Source organism: Argiope bruennichi, chromosome 9 (assembly GCF_947563725.1).
Source record: "Argiope bruennichi chromosome 9, qqArgBrue1.1, whole genome shotgun sequence".
Taxonomy (NCBI): domain Eukaryota; kingdom Metazoa; phylum Arthropoda; class Arachnida; order Araneae; family Araneidae; genus Argiope; species Argiope bruennichi.
In genome coordinates, this window is record NC_079159.1 from 8,705,375 (window position 1) to 8,732,170 (window position 26,796).

At 31.8% G+C, this 26,796-nt stretch overlaps 1 protein-coding gene across 2 annotated transcripts in view; it reads left to right on the forward strand.

Annotated features, from left to right (window-relative positions):
- The window catches only part of LOC129985265 (spermine synthase-like), an 87,415-nt gene that overhangs the window by 14,621 nt on the left and 45,998 nt on the right, over positions 1–26,796 (forward strand). The window contains exon 1 of one of the 2 annotated variants that reach the window (XM_056095229.1): positions 12,941–13,023. The exons of the other annotated variant lie outside the window; for it this stretch is intronic. Coding sequence (XP_055951204.1) covers positions 12,977–13,023 — 47 coding nt within the window. The 5' untranslated portion in view covers positions 12,941–12,976. Of the gene's footprint in view, positions 1–12,940; positions 13,024–26,796 lie in introns of those variants that run through there. 2 annotated transcript variants of the gene reach the window in all.

The window sequence follows — 26,796 nt, forward strand, 5'->3', positions numbered from 1 at the left end:
GTTGGCAAAGTTTTACCGCAATCAGATGAACAGTGTCTGAACAGTACGGCAACGCATAAAATACGAAGAAACAAAAATTCATTTATGTGTGTGTGTGTGTGTGTGTGTGTGTGTGTGTGTGTGTGTGTGTGTGTGTGTGTGTGTGTGTGTGTGTGTGTGTGTGTGTGTAAGCATTATTTTATGTGAAGCAGAATGCAGTTTCGAAGACAGTGAAAAGACATTTTACATTTTAAAATTAATTTTAATATCCATTCCGGGAAAGCATAATTATTTACAAGCAGAGACGCGGACAAGGCACGTCCGCCACAGCGCGCCACAAAAGCAGAAGTGGGGAAGAAGAGAGAAATAAATTATCCCCCGTCTCATATAACATGAGATATGGATAGTGAAAATATTTTTTTTACAGTGCTAATATATTATTAAGATTCTGATAGGGATTTCTGACGCATGTCAGTCACAAGTAAGGGAAACACAGGGATCTTTTTAAAAAGAATGTGCTTACTGGATATTTTTCTATCCCTTCACGATGAGCGTGTGAAAGTGTTGGCGTTTAGCCGATTCAGCACTTTTACAAAGCTCTCTTGAATTAATTAAGTACAGAAAGTGGAATTGGATCACGAAATAAGAGAATATGTTAGAATGAAGTTACTATGAGCTAAATTAAGATAAAACCTTGGAAATTAAATTGAAATTAGTATTTAAAATATCATTACACACACACACACACACACACACACACACACACACACATACACACACACACACACACACACACATACACACACACACACACACACACATAGCATAGTCAGCATTCAAAAGGTTAAATTATGCTATGAGTAAACTATTTGAGTTAGAATCATTGATTAATTTCCTGATAGTCCCGGTTTTTGATCTTTTATTCTGAAGTTACATGGACTCTAGATCTTTCCATAATTTCATTATATTTTTCGCAAGCAGATAACGAAAGGACTCTTTGTCAAAAAACAATATCTCTCATCATATTTAAAATTCCTGCCCATTGATCCTATATTGAAGTTTAGAGAGTGGGTTGATATTCTCGTCATTCGACTATTGTTCAGAATATAATCCATTCCAAAATATCTCTCACGAGATTTCCAAACGGGACGTTAATTCTCTTCTTAGATGTAATATCTTATTGAGAAACTATTAATATATGTATGTATTAACTTTTAAACTTTATAATCTAAATTTTTTTTAATACAATACTCAGGAGTTTTTATTATAGCTAAAAAGGAAAAAAAATATATCAAGGAATATATTTTATGTCCGTGCACTACACTGTGGCTATTTAAAGAGAAAAATTATTTTCTACAGGTGTAATGTTTATCTTGACTCCTTAATCAGCGTGCCCATGTATTTATTATACGGGCATCGAGTTATCACTCCTCAATCTTATAAGCTGAAATAAAATTTATTCAAAGACATTATAAGATATAAAAATTACTCATAATCCACAAACATCTCAAGAATTCTATCGATTCTTAATTGAATCACTAAGACTGCACATTCCCGAAATGGAAGTTCCCATTAGATAGATTATGAAAAACGAGAACAGTAAGATATTAATGAAACCAGTGTTTTTTTGCGTGTCAGTACTCTCATTTGGATGTACGAATTTATATAACTGAAATAAATTAGCATAATGATTAATTTAAGAGATAGATTAATTGAAGACACATCTTAGTAAATTTCCGGTGACTAGATGATTAAGATAAAAAGGCAGCATTGAATTTTCTCAGTATCATTATCATAGCGGTTTTTGTTCAGTTTAATGTATCGCGATTCAATTTTGAAGTAATTCGAGGATCGATTTGAGATGAACTTCATAATATTGAAACATGGCCAGATGACGAAACATGAGTCATTTCTCCCCATACTTCTCCAAATTTCCGCTCTGCTCTAACGGGGGAAATTTGACCCTCGGTGTCTGAGAGGGAAAGTCTACAAATCTAACGAACACCAAAATCACATACACAGTGGATAAGGGTTCGAATCTGATTTCAATAGAGCCGGATCAAATCCAGCAAATCAATATTCATCTCCCCCCGCCCCTTCTGAATCCTCAAAACTTGAAATAATTGTTAAACTTAAATTTGATATTTAAATGATAATTTTTTAGTAAAAATGCATGTTATAAATAATTAAATTACTATTATTATTAATAATTATTAATTAGTTGATTACTTAAACTAATTAATAAATATTTTAAATTTAAGTTGTAAAATTTATTATTATCAAAAATTATAATTTAAATTTTATTTTTAATTAATTAATTAATTTACAATTATTGACTTCCTAGACAATTTTTCATTAAAAGAGATTTTTAAATATAAATTTTATATCACACAGAAGTAACAAAATATTTAATTTTATGAAAAAAAAAAAAAAAAAAAAGATGCTCCGATAAAGATAATATAAAAGATGTCAAAACACTTCTTTAATGCCCTTTAATTAAAGGATCAGAATTTTTAAAATAAAAAGAGGCATTATTTTATAAAACAATTCATATTTTATATTTCAGTTTATATTATATTATGCACAATTTTATATTGCACTTTCCTCAAATTTTTTAAATACAAATTCTGTTAAAATTTCTTAGAAATCTGTTTTTTTTTTTTTTTTTTTTTTTTTTTCTTTCTTACATTTTGCTCATTGTTTATAATAGTCAAAAAATTCAGATGTTCTTAACTTGTTGACGATCTATAAAAGTTTAATATACAGTTTGTAAATTATATTATTATTATATATATTATATTATATTAATATATTTGTTATACAGTTTCTCAGCAGCTTTATTTTCGAAAAATCACTTGCATTTGTAGCCATAAGACCTTTGTAAATTTTCACCGTTGTCATAACATTCGGAAAAAATCCATTGTACTGTATGCATCAGTTTATAAATTCGTCCATTTTTTTCTTTCTTTATTTCGGGAAACTGTGACAGAAGTATTTAAAATATACCATTTCATCCCTAACTCAGATTCAATATCCACTGAATAATATTCTCTAAATATATGAGCAACTTCTTTAATTTTGTGATGTAACGAAGTGAGTTCTTTTTGGAAAATGAACCAAAACTCTAAATCTTAATATATATAAATTACGTGTCACGTTGTTTGTCCGCGATGGACTCCTAAACTACTTAACCGATTTTAATCAAATTTGCACACCGTGTGCAGTTTGATCTAACTTAAAAGATAGGATAGCCCTTTTTTTGAATTTTTAATTAGAATTTTAATTATTAATTAAAAACTAACTTTCCCGCCAAAAAAATCTTCAAATCGCCAAATGAGTACGGCTTCAATTTTTTTTCCTAACAGTCATGAGGCTAGGCTTAAGATTTTTCGGCTGATTATTTGAAACGATTCTATTTATTTTCTTAATGTTTTATGCATTTAAAATGAAACATTGTTAATGAATCGATCTTTCAGATTCATTCTTAAGTACTTTTGAATTAAAATAAAACAGAATAAAGGAAATTAAAAATTTCTAATCTGCATAGCGTTACCCCAACTGGCGTAGAAAAAATCACGCATTTGCGTTCCGTAACTGGCGTTGAAAATTCACGCATGCGCATTGTATTATGATTGTTTACATTTCAACGGAAGCGGATTCGATTTAAATTATTTTTAGGTTCGTTGCATGTTTTTGTAATTAAATTGTATTTAAGTTAGTTATATATTTTTTGTATACGCTTATAGTTTTAAGTACATCGTTTTTTAAGTAGTTTTTTTTTAACCTGTTTTCAACCGATTATTTTAAACGATTCGTTTTATTTTCTTAATGTTTGATGCATTTAAAATTAAACATTGTTAATGAATCGTTCTGGTCATGATGAATCTGAGAATATTTTGTTGACAAATTCTTGAGATATTACATAAATTAAGAATGATATTCTTTAGTGCCCATAAAGTTTAAACGCTCAGTGACTCTTTTCAGTAATCATATTACAAAAAAATACTTTGTTTCAGTAAAAAATATTATTATATTAATTGCAGATTAATCCTTTCCACTTTAATTTATAGTATAAATTCTACGGGAACTAACAGAAAATGAGAGAGATACATATTACGTTGTGACTGAAGGCGTTTATAATATTATGAGTGAATTATATATCAAAATTTGAAGTTTTAAAATATTTTGATGAAGAAGTTATTAAAGTAGGAATTGCATAAAATATTTAATTATTAAAATTTTAACGAACATTAAGATGGGCGAACCGGCTGGTCGCCAAAGGCGGCTAGTATGATATAGACTATACTGTTTCTTAGTGATTTTTAGTGGTTCTTAAAATAATTTAGTTCAGTAAATATTCTCATTTTAATTAAAAATAATTCAGATGATGATAGGATCTTGTTTATTATAATATTAAAAAAAATAGTTTTAACATGCTTAGAACATTTTGTTACAAATCCGTAATGTTGCTTCCCAGCATTGTTAGTTCCATCGTAAGAAAGGCAGTTTTATGAACAGCTCTATTGGAGGCTGAATGGATGTCGGATCCCTAATTCCCGGGCTTAGCAACAAACTTGGCGACCATCTTGCGACTTTGGCGATAAAATGGATGATTTTAGAACCTCCAGAAATGTTGGCAATCGGACAAATATCAGGCGGATTATGCAGATCTTTCGAGAACTTCTTGTACCTTGCCCTGGAAGCTATAAAAAGACGGCTCATTAAGCTGAATAGCAGTCATAAAGTTAGTCAGCGTGGAGTCATTTGGATTAATCCAGCGTAGAGAAAGCTTTGAGTGGAGCTCAAGCAATTAGAGGATTTAACTGTGCGCCGGGGCTTGGAGTCAAGTATTGAAGCAGTGTAGAATCGTGTGCTGAATAGGAGTCGTATAGTAGTGAGTCGTTAGTTGAATGCAGTTAAAGAGTGGAGAATAGCAGGCATTTGGAGGAACGTGAATAGTTGCGTGCATTCTCTCCTCTTGCTGAGTTCTGTCTGGTAACTTTATGCACTATTGTGTTTGTTTAGTATCTTAGATACTTGAGGGCTTCTCTTTATTGTAAGTGGCTACTGTTTATTTCTTAGTACGTCTCGGCTGTGTTTTTGTTGTTTCTGTATTTTTCTTCGTGTTAATAAATGTCTTTATTTGTCATTGAGCTTGTTAACTGGGTCACCATATACCCACCACAGCGAACCCGTTATTTTATTTTATTTATTTTGCGGAATTTCGTGGATAATTTTCTGTAACAATATTATAAGTGAAAGAATTTTAATTCCGACTGGATGTATAAGCTACTAGTTTAATAAATGTGAACAGGCAGGAAGTGAAAATCTGCAGAATCTTTACAATACAATGTCGACCCATCATCATAAAGACAAGAGGGGTCATTGCCATTCCCTTTTCTCCATGAAGAGTTTCTTGTAAAAATGACAAATCCTAAGCTCCAAAACTACTTAAACGATTTCTTTTTACCCCTTATTTTACGATAGCAGGGAAAGCTCTTTTTTTTTTTTCTTTTTTCTCCCCTTCTTTAATTTGAATAGAAGGAAAATTGTTGAGTGTGTCAACCTAGTAAAACAAACAATACTTCAATCATCTGTAAGCAAATCTGAAATCTCAGAATAATTCCTTACAAAATAGTCTGAAATTCAGACGAATTTTGATTTCAATTAAAATATGTCGAGTGTAATGCATTTGCAAATCAAAATAAATGTATAAATAAAAATGTCCTTCTACCACAAAAACATTTTTCTTGGGTCCCCTAACTTGTGAGACCCAGAGCCAGTCGCCTACTCTGCTTATTTGATAATCTGGTTCTGTGGCAGTTTCAAGCATTTTGTGACCCTTTTTCAGAGCATATTTATGAGGTCCCTCTTTAATGAAGCTACCCAATTTAGGTTCACATTTTAAAATATTTATTAACTTGACAGACTTGCGAATATTTATTTTAATATTCATTTATAGTTATCTTAGTAACTTCGTAAAAATATATGTTTTCATTTATTTATTAGCCGCCCCTGGGCCCAACTCATTCGCCTGTGATATTGATTATATTTAATTTCCTTTAAATCGTTTGCGTATAGTTTCATGCCATGTTTCTGTCAAATTGTCAGACACTGAAGTCATGTTGTTTAAATATTTGACATATGTTCTGTCCATTGAGTACCTGATCCTATCTAATGGAAACCAATCTCATGATTTAGCAGTATTAAAAAAGTAAATGACCTGTTCATCTATCTTCTAACTTCACTTTTTTTTATTTCTCTTATAAGCTTCTCAGATATTAAGTAGGATCCTTTTTCTTTAGCTTTCAATAATGGCAGGAAATCACGCTATTAAATATTTGATTAAATAATGAAAATGGTTTGAATGAAACGGAATTTCAGGGTAAGAATATAATTTATTGTTGAAAATTAAGCATATATATATATATATATATATATATATATATATATATATATATATATATATATATATATATATATATATATATATACACAATCAAACCATACCATTGTACACAATTATAGATGCTTGGTTTTTTTTTTTATACATAAGCTTAATAAAAGCAGATAGCAACCTGGCCAATCATACTTGAAGAAAGGGTAATGTTTTCCTAATATTTTATAATTCATAAAATGTATAATTGTAAAAAAAAATTATTTATTTGACAATTATGCTTTTCTTAATTCACCTGCACACGGCTCCATTTGCCTAGTTGCCTAGTCTGCCTAATCGAAAATCCACTACTATGTGAAATGCCTGGAACTCTTCGGCCTTGGAGCCCTGATATTGTCAACAAATTATCATTATTCTAATACTAATACTTCAGATTTTTGCAATTTTATCAGTCTGTGTAATAAAGAATGCTAGGTTTAACCGGGTGTCGCGGTAGTGTAATGTTTAGGGCAGTCTTCATTCGGTGAGCTTCAAGTTCGAAACTCGATTCCACCAAACACCCATTGCGTATGTGGCTCAATGCACATGAAGGCCGAAGCCATGGGAAAACGTCCCCCTCTCCCCAAGTCTGTATTCCGCCACTGTCTTCCGAGTGGGACACAAAATGATGAAATTCGTCCTAGAATAAACCTCGTGTTGCTCCCTAATGGGACGTGAATATAACTAACTTAAGCTAGACAGAACCGTTAACATTTTGAACCCTCTCATGATAAATGGCAAAATTATACATATTGTAGAATTAATTTGCGTTTAAGATTTTGATATACCGGGTGTCCCATAAATTTGTAAATACTTTAAAAATTCATAAAAATTGAAGGAATGAGTATATTTTAATGCGGTTTGCGAAACTGTTATTCTCATGAAGGGGGATTTTTTTCATACAAAAAAAAGAAAAAGAAATAGTTTAAAAATTTGTCGATAGAGGGCGCTAAACACAAGCGAAACATACAATTCTACGGGAAAAATACTTTTATTTGCATGCAAGCAATTATTTGCATGCGTATCACACCAGTACTACAGTATTTGTTCTATGTGTCCGCCATCACCACAAATAACAGTTTGGAAGCGGGAGACAACACTGGTAACTGCATCATACAGCATATCCGGATGAATGCATGAGATTTCGTGGCGAATGGCTTCTTTTAGCTGCACTAACGAAGTTGGCCTATGGCGGTACACCCGAGACTTAAGGTAACCCCATAGCCAAAAATCAAGGGATGTTAAATCTGGTGAGCGTGGGGGCCATTCATGTGTAAAGTGACGGCTGATTATCCGTTCTTCAGCAAAAGTTCTTCTCAAAAATGCCTTCACTTCGGTGTCGATGTGAGGAGGTGCCCGTCTTGCATGAATGTCACTGTGTCAAGGACATCGTGTTCCAATAAGGACGGTATCACTTCCTTCTGTAACATTTCCAAGTAACTTGTTCCATTAACTGAACATGTCTTCCATTTTGCTTTTTTACAGGGCTTTTCAAAGAAAAAAGTGCCTACTATAATGGATGCAGTGAAACCACACCAAACAGTAACACGTGGTGAATGCAGGGGATTCTCAGTGTAAGCATGTGGATTCTCAGGTGCCCATATTCTACAGTTATGGGTATTAACTGCTCCATGCAAAGCAAAATGAGCCTCATCTGTTCACAATATTTTCAGCAGCCATCGCGGATCATCTTCAATTTTCGCCAAAGCCCAATTTGAGAATTCCAATCTCTTAGCTGTATCATTTGGTAAGAGCTGATGTAGCGATTGCAATTTGTATGGGTACAATTGCAATACACCATGAAGGATACGGTACACCGAAGTCTTTGGTATACCAGTTATTCGTACCACTTCTCGTGCGCTACTGACTGCACTTGTAGACTGTCCATTTGCGAAGAGACATCGGGGGTACGGATTGTTGTTAAACGAGGTGCACCACTGCGTGGCCGATGATACAAACTTCCAGTTTCTTCGAAACGGCGTACTAGGGAAATAAGTCCAGCAGGAGTGATCGGACCTGAACCTTTCTTCAATCTTTTCTGGGTCCTAAACTTTCGTAAGGCGTCAGCCGCCGATTCGTTGCTGACATAAAACAACTTTACCAATAGTTCTTTATCCACCAGTGTCAACATCTTAATACAAACCTTATGCAAACCTTTAGAAATGATGTGTCAATCGCTCACTCTGCCTTTCATAAGACTTTAATTTGCATATTTCCACTGATTTGTTTGTGTGCAGCGCTCTCTATTGACAAATTTTTGAATATTTTTTTTTTTCTGTATTAAAAAAAATCCCCCTTCATGAGAATAATAGTTTCGCAAACCACATTCAAATATACCCAGTCCTTCAATTTTTATGAATTTTTAAAGTATTTACGAATTTATGGGACACCCGGTATATTGTTAATTCCTTTTACAATGGTTGTTTGCAATGTGTTCACTTTTTTAACCCTTTGACTAAAAATGTTTTAAAAATTTATTTTCCTTCATTTTCTATTGAAATAAAGTGAATAGGTTCTGAATTAGGCAAATTTGTTTGAAATTTTTTTCCAAATGATTTTTAAGCCAGATTGATATATTTTACTAAACATATATTTCACATAAAATGTAAGAACATACATAATTTTTGATATGATTTTTTAAAACATTTTCTAGAAAAATTGTCAAAATTCTGTAAAACTTTCATATTCAAACAAGACTATAGATTTACCTTTCCAACTGATTTCATATTTGACTTCTAATAAAAGTCATCTTCCAACGAGTTTATTCGTAAAACTTATTTGATCCGAAAATCATATGAAGTTCAAATGCGTGGCTTTTGTAATTGAATAAATTAAAGAATTTCGAGCATAACAGCAGTTTTCAACGAAGACGATATTCTTTTCCTTCCTAATCTTTAGAAATCTCTCAAACTCGAATTTTATATTGCCACTCTTTGCGAGAGATATATTAAATTTGTGAATTATGTTTTGATATTCCTTCAACATACCAAATTGAAGTAATGCATTGTTTAAATTAAGTATCTTATTTTGTTAGACGCATATTATTTACTAAACAAAGATTCCCTGTTGCGTGTAGAAATCAGGATCACATTAAAAAATAGACAAAATAAGTTAACAGTTAGCCATCTCACAAGTCTGGGACCTTGAAGGCTCCATATAAATATGTGTGTAATGACATTTTTTAATCTAATATAAATCCTAATTAATTTCCAAATTTTAATCTTAATTTAGCCCACAATAACTTCATTCTAAAATGGTCTCTTATTTCCTGATCCAATTCCACTTTTTTATTTAATTACTTATAATACGCGCTCTAGAAAAAATGCTAATTCAGCAAGTTTTCACTCTCCGAGTGAAGCGATAAAAATTCTTAATGTTTACCACATTCTTTTAACGATACCTAAATTTCCCTATCCTAAATTTACACATGTCAAAGAAATCCGTATCAAAATCTCATTGAAAAAAACAAATAAAGAAAAAATTTTCTGTCTTTTTTTTTTTTTTTTTTTGTTCTTTTGCTCTTTGTATCGCGATATAGACTAACGTATTTCTTAACGCTTATTCGTAAATTAGGCCTCCTGTGGTGAAAAAAATCAAAGTTCTAAAATTTCAAAAGTTTCTTCTATTCGGTCATGAGACTTTATATTGGAACATTATTCTAATAATACTCCTAATGAATTGCCTTTTGTAAGTTTTATATCACTTTGTTTTATAATTCTAACAAAAAGAGTTGCTTCATAATTTAAAAACTGACGCTCCTACTATTAAAGTCTGTCAGTTTGTTACTTTTTTATTTAAAGGCGCTTTAACTAACTGCACTATAACTTTCATTATATATATATATATATATATATATATATATATAGAGAGAGAGAGAGAGAGAGAGAGAGATTGGAACTAGATTTAAAAGGGATCTGGAAGGAAATGTTTTAGTATTTCAGTTTGGCAAAATTTATTACTAGAAAATGCTTACATAGAGATTACATAATTAAAAAAAACCTGGGTTTTAAAATTGGTAGAGAGGAGACTTACACTACTTAAGGACTCTCTAGGAGACTTAATCCGGCCCTAATTAAAGAGGGATAAACGAACTGTAATACACAATTAGTTGCGCTTTGAGAAGAGATGATCAAGCCATAAGGGAGAGGATTTGAGGTTGTTTGGGAAATACTGGGAATACTAGGAAGAATGTAGCGGAAACCTGGTCGCCTTATCGGTACTCAGCTTTACCGTGAATCAAAGATTCCAACTCGCCCATTAGCCTACATTTTCAGAACTGCTTCTGTCACAATCATCCGCGTTCTGTTTTATACATTGTGTTAAGAATTATCGCCGTCTGCGAACTTAATCAATGTAAGGGATATATTAACATTTCAAGACGCTTTCTCATGATTGAAGACGCATCAGTTTCTTTCTTTCTTTTAAGTAGCCTCTCCTGTCAATCTGACTGGTTCACAACCAGTTATTCCGTAATGACAACCGACTATCCATGTCAGTCTTGCTTCCACTTTGGCTCCGATGTCGATTGACAAATTATGGTTTAGTTCCTCCAACTTATCTGCTTCATTTCCTCCTCCATTTTATTTATCTTTCATCAAACTTTATTTACTTTTCTTATTTGTAAAAACACTTGGATGTGTGTTAGCTCGTTAAGTGAACACGGGAAAGGTTTCACGCTGTCAAGTTAGGCAATCGTATATTTTCTTCTTTTTTTTCCTGCATTCTTTATTGTAGGAAAAAAAGGTCGTTATTTTTCCGTTTTCTGTTTGCTTAAAGATTAGAACAAAAGTATCACCTTTCATTCGTAGGTGAGAAGCAAGGATAACATTTCACTGGATGTTTTACACCTACTTTGTGTCAGAGCCTGCAGTATATTATTTTTGTCGTTCGAAGGTCGATTGCGATTATGTGAGGAAGATGAGAGTGGGAATGGTAGTTATTTATTTATCATGCTCAAACTGAATTATTTATTAATTATCGCTGTAATCAACTAATATATCTTTGTTTTTCTGCTAATTACGATTAATTTTTAATAAGGGGAGATATTTTGTAGTGGACTAATCAACGAAATTGCCACGGTTTGGAAATTAATAACCTTAATATGTTTGACGCTTAAAGAGACTAGATATCGCGGATTAGTCGGGATCCGAATTTGATAGAAATATTATCTCATTATCCCGAATTCGATCAAAACTCGAATTAAATATCCTGTATTGTCGCTTTCTTTTACTTATCTGTAAATAATTCGTAATAAAAAAAGGTGAACTAAATATATTGATTGATCATCTAATCATCTGTTAATCTTATTAATAAGAAACGCCATAACTCCAAAACATAACACTCTAGTGTTTGGTCTTCTGTAAATAATAAATTTGCGTCAAATTTTGAATTCAGTCGCTTGGGAAGGAGATTTTCAAAAACAATGCTTGATTTTTTTCTTTATTATACTTCGAAGACAAAAAGCCGCCATACTGAGTCACTAGAAAAATCGGAAAGGAAACGATACCTTATAGTAAGGTATCATCTTTCGATTCCATTCTGGTATGTAAATTTGCTACATGGGAATTTGATTTCGATAGCCAAACCTCTTTTCTCTGGTCCAATGCAGAAGTTTGGAAATTTCAGAATATCGGTTTAGATGTCATCCTTGCCATTTGATCAAGGTTCAAAATTATGAGGTCCATCTCTATATGGTCCTCATGTTCTTTCGAAAATGGGTATTAATATAATTAAGCTGTATTAAACCCATAATATGGAGTTAAAAAGAAGAGGTTTCAGAAATTTCAGTATCATTTTACGCTATTAGATTTAAAAACTGTTTGTTCAGTGTGAGATAGATTAGTTTGGTTATATTAACGTCCCGTTTTAAAGCAACACTTGGGCTATTTTGGGACGGATCTCGTAATTTTAAATCGTGATCAGATGACGAGGACGACACCTGAGCTGGAATCCCCTCTCCAAACTTCCACACCACACCGGCTGGAGGACGTTTGGGCCCGACGGATTTAACATTCACCAGACACGCTTACACAACGGTTCTTCGGTGGTGGAATAAGGTCTCGAACCTGACACTCTCCGGTTCTGAATCCGAAACTTTACCACTAAGCCATCGTGGCCCTGAGTGCGAGATGGACATTAGTTTGCTGAAATTAATATTTTTGATCGAGCATTTCCCCATATTTTTGTAGAGTTGAATAAATTCGAGGAGAAGAATTCCATTATTGAAACTATTTAAAGAACCATTTCTAAAGGTTTATGAGCAAAGTAATGTTTAATCAAAGATTTATGAAGCTAGTAAGATAACGATCTGACGTTTAGTAATCCTATTTGAAAAATATGTAGACTCAAAATAAAACTTTTATTCTCCCCAAAAAAGAGTGCAAAAGTTGCTATCAAATTTGCGAAATAAAAGTTTGCAAAAAGTAATGAAGAAGTGGAATCTTCATGCTTATCTTGTTCCTATCAAGTTTTTTATATTCGCGCAAGCGCTAAAACTTTCTATTTACGAAAAATATTTATCAACATTCTGCGGATGTATTGTTTGTGTTCATAGTCCTCAAAATGGCCGCAGCCTACTTTTTGAAATCAAAAGAAGAAAAAAGAAAAAGGTATTTTCTTTTTAAAATTTCATGCCTCTTTATTATTTCCATTTTTTTTTTTTTTTTTGCTTTGTAACATGAAGCTCTAGAATGTGAATTAATCAAGAAAAAGTCAGTAACGGAAATATGTAATCTCATTAAATTTACTGGGAAAATTGGAAGGGAATAACTTAAATATACGGTTGTAAAAATATTTCAAGCATTTAATTTGCAATGAATTCATTACATTTCATTATTATAAATAAACACTTTTAGACTGGATTAGATTAGCCTTTAGCATAATGTATTGAAATTATAATTAAACTAGTTCATAAAATTATTAATCAATAGCTTGCAAATGCGATGCATGATTTTTAACTTTTTGTTCTAGTATATTGAGTCTGATTCGATATTTTAAATGATGCATCGTTTTCAAATTCTTGCTAGGTGATTATAATTATTAAAGCCATATGACTACGAAACTTTTAAAGTGATTTCTAGGAAATAAAACAAATCAATAACATTTTTCAAATTCCTAAGCATAATAATAAATCTCTTCACTCAGAAGTAAGTGTATAGCTATTATTGCTTTTCGAAGTGTAAAAGATTAAATAATTCGTAAAATTTAACTCGAATTATAATGATGTTAACGATATCCGCGAATGCAGTAATTTATACTGGAAACAGCGACAGAAGCCATTTTTAATTTCTTCTGTCTCTGCTAGGGAAGTTAGTAACAATGATTTAATCTTAGTGCCTAAACTTTAAGCGGCTTCTGTAGCTAGATTTAAATTGATCTTTCGCTAAATTTCTCCGTGCAATCATTAAGGGTTTCGTTTTGCAATCAGGACAAGGGAAAGTGGATTGGTCTTGATATTCAAATGAATATCTAAGTTCAGTAAGCTAACATAAACATTTGGATCAAATCCGCATCTGTGTTGGCGATTAATCGATTTGTCTGTTAATCCGTACACAAAAGCGATGCAAAAATGAAATAGGGGTGATAAGGGGGGGGTGAATTTCAGTACATAATGTTAACCCCGAAAACTATTAAGTCGTTGTTAAATTTTCGGGTTCAATCATTTTATGGACATAAGTCCAAAATACATCTTTGATTCAGTTTAATGCAGGGCGAAATAGATGGATCCCCCCCCCCATAATACATATACTATAATGGAAGGTCTCAGAGAGAGAGAGAGAGAGAGAGAGAGAGCATACCGGTAAAGTCCACAGGAGACAAAAATCACTCTTGTGATTTTATCTTATCACAAACTATTCTAATCTTATTTCTCATATTATAAATCATTTTCCTTTAAGTAGAATTGCTGCTAAACCATGAAAATGGAATGTATTTACCTTTTAATCTTACATTACTTGATATCACTGAAAAAATGAATTAAATTGTATCAATGTGCTAATAATTGTTGTGGGTGCAAAATTAAAACGTGTTTATACTAGTAAATGGAAACAGAAGTAAAAAGCCTATTTTCGAGTAAATGTACAAAGATAGAAACTTTTATCTTGATTTTTAACATAAGCGAAAGTACGCGATTGAATGTCATGATGCGTGAACAGATGCTCTTAACCGCCATATTTGCTGTTCTGTTCAAATAGCTTAGTTATGGTGAAATAAAGCAAAAACTGGATTTCTTATTTTATTTAAAGGATCACTGGTAAAGCCGTGTTTTGCAAGCAGCATAAGCTAGTAAAATTTAACATTTTATCATAATTATAGATTATGTATTGCATTAAAAAATTTATTAAAAATAAAGAAAAAAATGTGTACAAAAAGGAAATTTGATATCATTAAAAGAGTATTTTTTTTTTTTAGTTAACATAAAAGTTATTTTTGTAAAATAATAATTTTGAAATATATTTGAAATTATTCTTAATGAAAATTCAGTAAGTGTGCAGAAAAATATTTGTAAATTTGGCATTTGATTGGAATTGCAAAATTGTGTACAGTTTTGTCCCAAATAAATTTATATTGGATAATAATAAAAAAAAATAATAGAAAAAATTTAAAGAGTAAATCGCCTGGGATATTTTGAAATTTTTAAAGAACATATCTTTTAATTTTTTTAAAGTAGTAAATTTTCTTTTAAAAAGTTTTTAAAAACATTTGACGTATTTGTATTTTAATACATCAGCATAAAAAAAAATTATAACCTTAAGTGAATTATTCACAAAAGTGCCTAAAAGAGTGCACCGTCCTTTTTAAATATTTTTTATATAAAATTAAGTTTTGAATATAAAGTTAAAAAATACTATTTTTATATTCGCAGATAATTAGAAAGCGCGTTTATCCATTTATGACTTACGAATTTTAAGTGAAAATTTATTTTATTCTTTGCTTTTTTTTTTTTTTTTGCTGTCTAGATTTAATAGAAATTCAAATAATCAACGTTTTTCCCTCTTGAAATCGAATGATTCGTTTCCTTTCTTTCGTAATATATTTTTCGCCCTGAACAATTCCATTTTATTCTCTATTATGTTATCAATATTGACGAAACTCATCAAATTGTTTTATTATGATAGTCTGACCCTGGTTACTATGGCAACTGCACTCACGCTAAACTTGTGGCTTTAATAATAACAAAGAGCAAATCTTTTTGATTGAATTGGAAGTCGAATATTTTTTATTTGTCCAGTATATTGTCTACCTTCGATCTAATACGTACCTATTACTTTCTTACATACGAAATATTAAACAACATAATTGTCTAAAAATGCTGATTTAAGATTCCGATACATCTCTGCATTTTGGACATTAATATATCATTAGACCTCATTATCATTTAGGAGCATATTACGCTTCTTCCTGAAAATGCTACGAGAGTTACCAATGAAATTTGGTGCATAAGTTTTATACAAAAGTAGTAAATTTTTATCAAATTTTTGAATAAAATTTTTTAAAAGTTCATAATAATCTGATTCTTGTAACAGAATATCAGATTTAGAATTTAGTTCTATCATTTACTCGACTTTGATGCATCTTTAAGACCATTTGTTGTGGAGCGAAAGTTTGGAAAAAGAAATACCAGCTCAGGTGTTGCTCTCGTTATCTAGCCATTATTCAAAATCGCATGATTTTTCCCTAAATGCACTTTAAGGGGTGAGAATCCAACAGAATTAAATCACTGTGCATACGAGTTTTACTGCACATTAAATCTGCCTTTGGGATCTCGTGTAATGGCCTCATTTTCATCATTCGATTGCATTTCGAAATGTGCCGATACTGTCATTAACTGTGTCATTTTTATGTTGCACGCATCTATATTTCCTTTCGTGGGACGAATTATTAATGATTCGACTGTTAATGGCTAAATTTCAGAGTATTTTCCGTGCCTTTGGCAAATGTATCGACTTAATTCGAACTTTGAAACAGCATTTATAAGAAAATAATGAATTGCTATTTTATGTAGGAGGACTTTAATGTGTAGGGTGTCTGCTCTTATTGAGGCCCAACAGCCAATATCTATAGTTCAAATTGGAGTTTAGTTACATTAACATCTAGGTTAACTAGGGCTATTTTGAGATGGGCATCGTAATTTTTAACCGTGGTCAGATGTCTGAGAACATCTGAGCTCACATCTCCCTCTCCAAAATTCTGCACCACATCAATGGGAAGATATTTGTGGCCTCGATGGATTTCACGTACCCCTGATCCACTTACAGGACGGTTCTTCACTGAAATTCGGTCTCGAGCCTGGAATTCTGCGGTTCCGAAATCAAACCTTATCATCAGGATACCGTGGTCCTAGTTCCAGTTGGGAAAATGAGGGATTATATTTTATGTTGTTTGAGTCAGTAACTGTATTTCTCAATCATTTTTTTTTATCAAAAAAGCAGTATTATATTTCTGTATAATTTATGTATTAACTGAATATCTATTTTATATTTTAAATATGTAACCCAATAAAATATTACAACGATGTTTAATGACTTTAAATTATTTCTTGAATTTTTATACGACTTCCATTTAAGTTACAGATTTAATTCGATTAATTTTAGTTATTAAACAGTTTTTTTATCGATGTTTTATGATGTCACCAATTTTATGCTAAATATGACTGATGTAACTGGGAGTCGTATAAAAAATTATAATTCATAACTTTTTCAGGAATATATTTATTGATTCAAACAACACGAAACAATATTTTTCCCCATTATTTAAAGCATTTTTCCAATTGGAATGATTTGCCTATCTCTAAAGGTTTAGAAAGTAGCTGTTTGGATCATAATACGAGCTGATATCCTGTATACACATATAAGGAAAGCAGTACTTATTATTCTTGTAATCATCCTTTTTAGCCGCTTTTCACTCATTTTTACCAGTTTCAATGCAGAAGTCTTAAAAATTCAACTAAAAGTTTACAAACGATTAGGCGTATTCTCCTTTAGACTTTCTCATATACAGCTTAATACGGCGCATTTTGTGCTTAATATTGTAATAAAGAAACAGGATGCATTTAGGAAATCTTGTTGCCAAAATTAATACAGATTTTCAATTGTGCTCACGGGTGTATTCTGACGTAAGTTGTTGTGTATTGATGTGCATTTTTTTTAAATAAATAATCCATTGTGGATGTTCCTTTAGAATAGAAGAAGGCGCGAGCAAGTGCAGGATACCCCCCCCCCCACCCCCACCACCACCTTCCATCCAATCCAGAAAACCATGTTCTAACAGATTGGTCATCAGGAAGCTAATGAGAAATTGCAAGTACACTGATCGTGTTAAGCACAAAGAACATTTTAAACGGCTTTCTGTATAAATGTGTTGAATGGAATTGTATATAAAATAGGAGAATAAACAGAGAAATTGGTCCATAGGTAGAAAATGCATATTTAACTTATCTGGATTTTCCATAATGTGAAATTAGTAAATAATTTGACAAGATATAAATATTCTCTGATCACTCCAGAACATTGATGAATGGCCCTATAATACAGTGTATGCTGTTTATATCATTGACGTATTTTAAAAAAGATGCTCTATTTTGTATTGCAATAAACCAAGGCTCAATTAAAAATCAAGTCTGTTGGAGAAAGTTTCAGCTTAGGATGAGAATTTGGAGAATATGCTGAAATAAGCAAAGCAATCATATCAAAATGTTCAAAATTTGTGATCTATTGAATATACATTACCATAATATAGTATAATGGAAAACCTACCATATGCATAAATTGGTACTGAGCGAATGGTATAGTGCTTCTCTGCATTGGTTTTGTACTTATATATAAAATATGCAAGGTTTTATAATCGATTTTTATTTTTAAATTTTATAAATTAACTACTCAATGATGACTGTCTGATTTTCAAGTTATTTCTTTCCGATGTTCACTGTATATATTTTTTAAAGAAATTTATTTAAAGTCATGATAATTTGCAAAAAGAAAAAGTTGTATATCACATAATTAAAGAAAATTACATTGAAAAAATCAGAAAAGTTTTTTCACTGAAATTTTTATTCATAATATTTATATTCTCTACGAACGAAAAGCTTGCGGCCAGTGGAAATAGTTTTCCCAAATTTTCTCGCTCCATTCAAACTTTTACTGATAGTCATCATTTTTCCACTCAAATATTTTTATAATATTCAAATTCCTACCAGAGAAAGGCTTGCAAATGCATATTACAATTAGCAGGAGTTTTCTTCCCGAAATTTTCTAGCATTCTCCATAGTAAAGGTACCCTCTCCCCCTCCTAATCGTATCAAATTTTTGGAACTTTTAGGCGCGTTCAATGAGACGTGAAGAATCAAATGTTTTCTAGCTGTTGCGGATCTAAAATCTTTGAAAATCTAAATCTTAAAAAGGTCCCCGTTGATCCTCGTTTTCTGACCACATATCAAAATTACCTTTTCCAAAATAAATTACTGGCAAAATGGAGTGATAATTAAACAAAAATATTGAAAGAGATACACATCTATGTGCGATGGATAAATCCAAGAACTCGATTAATCTCTTGAAATGCAAAATTTTGAATCCAAAAGCCGAAATGGAATTTACTATGGAATTGATTTTATTATTCAGTGACAGGTTTGCTAGCACTGAAGTATATATATATATATATATAATATAAATTTTTTTACAACTCCGTTTCTGCGTGTATTTTGACAAAAAGAATTAAAAATACTAATTATTAAGGAAACAGAAATACAAATTCAACTGTATTTCTGGTTCTGTTACGTTTAGTTAAATAATTCGACACGTGTATACAATATTTTCAATCAAGCGTTCTTAAAAATTATTTTCTAACCACGTGAATTCAAGTTTCAGTTCTGAGTTGTGCACAGCTTTCCCGTATTCTTCAACATACATGCTTTACAATATTTACTTTTTGAAATTATATAAGCTTTAAATACATTCTCATGCCCTTTCATTTCTTACCTTCTGCCTTCCTATTCGGAGTGGGCGGCTCTTTGTTCATGGATTTAAACAAGTGGGAGTGGTCGCCTCAAACTTTTTTTGCATATTCTCTAATAAAGGAGAATTTGTATTTTAATATTCATACCAAAATTTGACTCAAAACTATAATTGCGGTCAAAAAATTGCATACCAAATTTGATATAATTTCATTGTGTTTTTGAGTTACAGCATTTACACGATTCTGAAAATACAGACCGACAGACGTTCAATTTGGTTCGAAATTTAATAGGTGTCTACAATATAACCCTTTGCACTCTAAGAAATAATTCGATGCAAAATTATTCAGCTAACACAAGGACGCTTATGGCTATGAGATAAAAATACTTATTATAGTTTTAATTTGAATTTCAACCGAAAAATTAATCTACATCTTCTTACCATTCTTTAGGTATTTTTCAAAAATGAAAAGTAAGTAAATAAATAAATAAAACGTCGAAATGATGCATCGTCTTGAATGATGCGAGAGAGGGATCATCCGAGTGCAAAGAGTTAAATTCGTGGACCGAATTTTATCCTTGTTCTTTTCGTTTTGTAGTTATCTTGTTAACATAAATTCGAATAGCCAGATAGACAGACTTCCTCTAAATAGATTTTGCTGAAAATTTGATAGATATTTACAAATGTGGCGTCAAGACAATCGCCAAATTTCAACTGCACTAGCTGAAAGTGTTTTTGAATTACTGTGTCCATAGACAAACATAATGCCGAAAATATGTTTTTCGGTCTAAAATGTGGAGATTCGTCAAAATCTCCTGTTCGAATTTTGCTAACAATTGGAATACTTTCTCTATTTCGTATACAAGAAAGTAAAAAGAAATCTAAATCTCACTTCTTTCTTTAATAATTATAACAAAGAATAGAGCCTTCCTTTAAAGAACTAATTGCCTGCTTCTTGTATCAGAAAAAAAAAAAAAAAAAATATATTTCGTACATATTGGATTTTGAGATTTAAAATAAAGTTGTTTTGCTCTTGTATTTGAAGCATAAACTTTTAAAAAGTTGTAGGATCAAGTATGAAAAAGCATAGCAGGTGTCTATTCGTTGAATAACCAGACAATTAATTTATAACGTTTTTTAAATTACTAAAAGCGACTTTTTACGTAAAAATATATATAATATGCAGATGGGAAAATTGCTGAATTGCAATTTTTCCCTCTAAGGGATTATTATTTTACTAAAAATTAATTTCACAAGTAAAAAAAAAATGTATAAATAGTTGTAATCCAAATGCTCTAATAGTAAAAAAAAATATTTATGAGCGCATAAATAATTGACCTAAAAAAATATCTTACTTTAATCTTATTATTACGGGCCTGAGAACTCATGAAAGCGATTTCAATAAGTTTTTTGCTCATAAATTTGCGTAAAAGTTCGCCGGGGCTGTTCTGCACCTATGCCTCATTCCTGCTAACTACCTCTGCAAAAGTACGGGGACTATCGTAATGCAGTGAGCAGCCCTTGCAAATAAATTTAACGGGGAGCCGATTCCGCAGTTTTCAAAATCAAAAAACGTCTCTCGCTCGCCATCTGCAGTGCGGTCACATCTGTCTTCGAGGTAGTTGTGACTTCGCAAAACGCGCCTTTTCAGAATTCGGGATAATTTTCCCCCTCGCGTTCGGAATCGGCGCTCCGTGCCGGCGGTACGCAGTGCAGTCGATCACGTGCAGATAAGGAAGCGCCATTGCAGCTGCTGCGTTACCTTGGAAGCGGCGCAATGACGTCACCTCTCAACTTTTCCCCTCTTTCGGTCTTATGGAACGGGTCAGTGAAAGATGAACAACTGCGATTGCGCGGGGAGTAGTTTGTGATTACAGGAATTAAAATTGGGACTCCTTACCCTAAATTGGGTTATATACATAAATTTTGGAAATATAAAAATAGCAATAACGATTATTTCTTTCAAGTTTCATAATCAAATATTAAAATATTCATTTCATAATATTGCATAGACAAACTCATGTCTCCAAATATATTTTTGATTACATTCATTATCCAGTTTTAATAATATATTTATAGTCTGGCATATCAAGTTTAAGCAATATGCGAGCTGGAAGAACCTTTCAAAATACTCTAAAAAATAGATTGTTGTCTTTAAGCTACTAAATTTGGTCAGTAATTTTTTATTAAATAGATGTCCATTAAAAACGGCTTTCGAAATTTTAGAATTTTTTAATCCAAAACCGACATTTTAGAATTTTTTTCTCAATTCAAATTACCAACTTTTTTTTTAGTCCCAAAACCATTTTTATACCACTTTAAAACCTTAAAAAATTGCCTTTTTAGTGATGTCAATTTTATTTCTGTACAATTTTTCTCAAATAGGTTCTAAATGTTTCAATTTTTCTTTAGTTGCATATATTTGCAACCGTGAAAAATCATTAATTGATCTTTTTCGAAGTGAATTGAACTTGAATTATTCAAGAAAAATTTTTATTCAATAACGGATATCGCTAGATATTATTTAGAAAATTTTCTGTTATTCACTGGATGTGTACGTTATTCTGGTTTTAGTTTAAAACTTCTACAAATGCCATTACTTCTAAATTCGATGAAGAGTTTCATTTAATATTATTTTATCATAAATTTCGGGATTTAAAAGCTGTCTTTTTTTTAAAGCTGGGATTGTGTGACGAAATGCATCACGTCCCCACAGTGGCAGATGCAAGTATTTTATGGGCCGCGTTGACCTGGCGGTAAGGTCTCGGCTTCGGATCATCACCGAAGAACGGTCGTGCAAGCGGGTCTGGTGCAAGTTAAATCCGTCGGGCCAAACGTCCTCCCGCTCGTGTGATGTGGAAGTTTGGAGAGGGGTGCCAGCTCAGCTGTCGTCCTCGTCATCTGACCGCGGTTTAAAATAACGAGGTCCACCCCAAAATAGCCTTAGTGGTACTTTAAAACAGGATGCTAATATAACTAAACTAAACTAACGGGCAAGTGTGACGAGCTCATAGATATCAGTTTCTTCATTTACGTATATGTATTCATAAAAAATACAATTAATGATATAATATTTATCGATAGTTGCATATGCAATTCTTTGGACGTACATAAATGTTGCATACGTTAGGCATATTATAATAATTATGCTGCAATCTATGTATATAAAATGAGAAGTTAGTCTGCTTATTTAACTTTACACAATTCCACAATCTTTGACAGATTTAACAAAATTTGATACACATGTTATTTAGTAAATAGAAGAATTAAATGAACTGTTAAAAAGTTTTTATGACTGCTAAAAATTTTATAAGGGAGATACATGATAAAAAAAATACGTTTATTTTTTTTTTTATCATAACTTCTGAACAAATCAACGCTCAATAAATATGTCTGCGTCATCTAAAAAATTAAAAACTTTAAAATGGCATCAATTTTATTATCTATTTTATCAAAGTTAATTTAAACATAATTTTCATCAATCCCAATTTTTTTATTCAAAATTTTAACCGATTTCACTGTTTAATCGTATATATTCTACCGAAGTTATTGTTGCTTTCTACAGACATTTCCATTCCTACTTTAGATACCTAAAAGCTAAAGATTTAATATACATGTGCAGGGATTAAACTGCCTTTTAAAATTATTACAATTTCTTTTACTATTTGATATTACTTTATAGTATATATTAGCACTTTTAAATTTTTAAATCAGTTCAGATAGCATATCTGGCTCTTTTTACTGATTTTTTTTTTTTTTTTTTAGCTTGGGTTCATTGAATGACATTTTATTTTGCTTGATAAGCTTGATGTTATTGCATTACTATGCGTCAAATGACGAATCTAAAATTGTCTTAACTCAAAACATTAAAAAAATTACATTCTTATTAATTATAATTGCTGGTATTAAAAACTCTTAAGTAATTGAATATAAGAAATTGAAAACAGTTAAACATAAAAGAATATGTTGCTTGCTCTTTCTCTTACAAACAGAACAAATAAATGCAGGTAGTGGCATATGTTTATATACCGCTAGTAGGGCAGGGGTTGTTGGCTCAGATGCTGCTCTCGTCACCTGACTGAGAACCAAAATTACGAGGTCCGTCACAAAATACCCCCCCCCCTCTCAAGTGCTTCGCAACAGGATGTAATTATAAATAATTAAATCCCAAAACTGAAGCATAAATTTTAACCAGTTTTAACTGAATTTTCCACGAAAAAAAATTTGTCCTTGAAACTAAATCAGATTCCCGCCATAGTTCCCTGCGGATGATTCATCTGTAAAGTTTGCTCTCATCAGGGGGCCACGGTGACCTGGTGGTAAGGTCACGGCTACAGAACCGGAGGGTTTCAGGTTAGAGACCCGATTCTACCGAAGAAACGTTGTGTAAGCGAGTCTGGTGTACGTTGAGTCCATCGGGGTGAAACGTCCCCCCCCCACCTGGCTTGGTGTAGAAGTTTGGAGAGAAAATGCCATCTCAGATGTCGTCCTCGTCATTTAACCATGGTTCAAAATGACGAGATTCGTTCCTAAATAGCCCTAGTGTTGCTTTAAAATGGAACGTTAACCTAACCTAATCGAACCAAATTCAAATGGAAGTTTCCGTCACTGTCTTGTCCAGTTGAAATTGCAGCAGCTGCACTTGATCAAAAATGAATGCATGTTGCCCTTGCATTCATTTTAATTCAGAGAATGCTTCATTCTATTTGTGTTGAAACATTTTTTTTTTTTTTTGAGAAGCAAACTTAAAAAAAAAAAAATTATCATAAAGAATTTATATTAAGCTGACAAATGAAATAAAGTTTACAGTTCAATTATACTAATAAAATTTGACACTTGATAAAATATGTTTCAAAAACTTGAATATCGAATGAACGGATTTTTTAAATATCCGATTACGATATAATTAGCAATCGATTTCATTCCGAGGAAAATAGCGTTAAACGCTGTATTCCATGTAGATTAAAATTTATCTTTCTAAATGGAGCTGATATGCATTTAATGATTAAAAAAAAAAAAAACGGAATTCGGAAAGAAAAATGTTAATTTGCGTATTCTGTTACTGTGTTAATAGAATCAAGTACTTTCCAAAACTTCAGCAAGGAAAAGATACAGCAAATGAAAGTACATAATTAGTAATATAGTGGAAATAATATTGGTATTTATGTACCAATACTATCTCGCGATTTAATAAAAACCATGCTTTCAAAATAAATGTAGTAGACTAACAAAATGAATCTTAATTGGGTTTCGAGCAAAAAAGACTCACCACTTTCTGCGCATGCGTAATCTGCCAATATTTATTGCCCTGTTCGCTTCGCTTACTTCGCAGCGACGCGCTCGCTTGGAATCCTCATAATTTGAGAGGTCGCGCTTTTTCCGAATATTAATTGTTAGGCTCGTCTTGTGACTGTTTTGCATTCGGTAAGCACGAACAGCGCCGGAAATATGTCGCAGTTTAATTGGATAACAGAAACATTACGAAACATTTGGCTAGCTGTAACCATGATTTGGGTGATTTATAGAGCTAAATTCAAGTCGCTTTTTTTTTTTTTTTAACTCTTTTCAAGAACACAAACTTGTTGATCAACTTATTTCATAATATTCGTGAAATTTGATGTAAAAATGGATTGGATCACTGGTATATATATTTTAATTTACTCATTTAATTATATCTCAATTTTTGTTGGCATTTTTTGGGGGAAGGAGGGAATTGGGGTGCTGCTCATGCCTTAGATTTAAACAAGAGACAATTTTAGCTCAGATTTTTTAAAAATAACATCCGCAATTGAGAATTCCAAAATGTGCTTTGAAATATTTTAAACATCCTATGATGAATGCAATTAAAATGGGTGTAATATATTAAGTACTTAGCACAGAATTGTGAAATAAACTAAGTATGATTTTTAAAAAAATAAGGAACTGATACTACAGCACATAATAATACAGAAAATGTAGCCCATATTAGATGACACACACAAATACATCACGCGAGTGTAAAATCATGTGATTCAACTCTTTTAACCTTCAAAAAAAAAAAAAAAAATGTTACCAATGACGGATTTTTTTACTTTCCCGTATTCGAAGTATCAGGAAGTATTGTAATCCTCAAATCTCTCGAGTTTGAATTTTTTCATGAAGCTTCACAGATCTGCCTGATTCTGAAAAAATATATTTTTGGAAAATGTCTGTCTGCTACAAAAACACGTTTTGTGCTGGGCGGATGAAATTTGATATAGTGTCCTTACACCAAATTTTTAGATTTTTCAAATTTTGTTCAAAATCCATTCAGAGGAAGTCTGGCTATCCTGTTGTTCTAATATAAATTAACACGATAACTACAAATTGGAGAAAGCTAGATGGATGAAATTCGTACACAGATTTAAAATCTGCAGTGTAGACACCTATCAACTTTTGAGCCAAATCCTACTACAGGTCTGTATTTTCTGAAGCATGTAAACGTGATAACTGAAAAGTGTAATGACTTAAATGTATCAAATTTGGTATGATTTTGTGACAGTAATTGTAGTTATGTCTCAAATTTTGGTTTCAAACAAATGGTGGGAGACTCACCCGTCAAAAACACAAAGTCGATTTTCAGATACTATTAACCACAATCCGGGGATTAATCGCTAAGGATGAAATGATAGATGCAGTAAAAAAGCCAGTTTCACATTAAGGATTAAAATTTCGTAACTATCGTACACCAATACCATACAAAGCGTTCCCTGCCTTATTCAAGTTCCACAATGTTTTGTGGGTGTATGGGGAATAACACCTTTATTAAAGAATATGCGAGAAAATTTCGAAACCATTGCCACTGCTTTTTACTTTCTAGTATACGTAGTATAGAGAAAGTATAGTAATCGTCAAAAAAAAAAAAAATCGAACTCAAGATTTTGAAAAATCTCCATTTCCGAACACCCCGTGTTCGAAAAACATATTTTTGGAAAATATCCGTCTGTCTGTTTGTGGCAAAGATAACTCAAAAATTCTCTGAGCTAGACGGGTGAAATTTAGTATATGGTCTTTACACCAAATTTGCATATTTCTATCAATTTTTTTTTTTATCAAAATATGTTCAAAGGAAGTACATCTGTCCAGCTGTTCGAATATAAGTTAACACAGTAATAAGAAAAATATAAAGAATTAGATAGAGATAGAATTCAGTATACAGATTTAACATCTGTATTGTAGACACCTGTCAAATTTTGAGTCAAAAGCAATGGAGGTTGATTATCTGTCTATATGTTCAAAAACAAGTAAACGCGGCAATTCCAAAACGCATCGACTTAAATATATCAGATTCCGTATGTAATTTTGTAACTACTAGGATAATTCTGCGGAAAATTTTTTGTTTCAATCAGTTAGAACAAACGCATCAGAAACACAAATTTGATTTTTGGATACTATTCACGACATGCCCAGTATTTG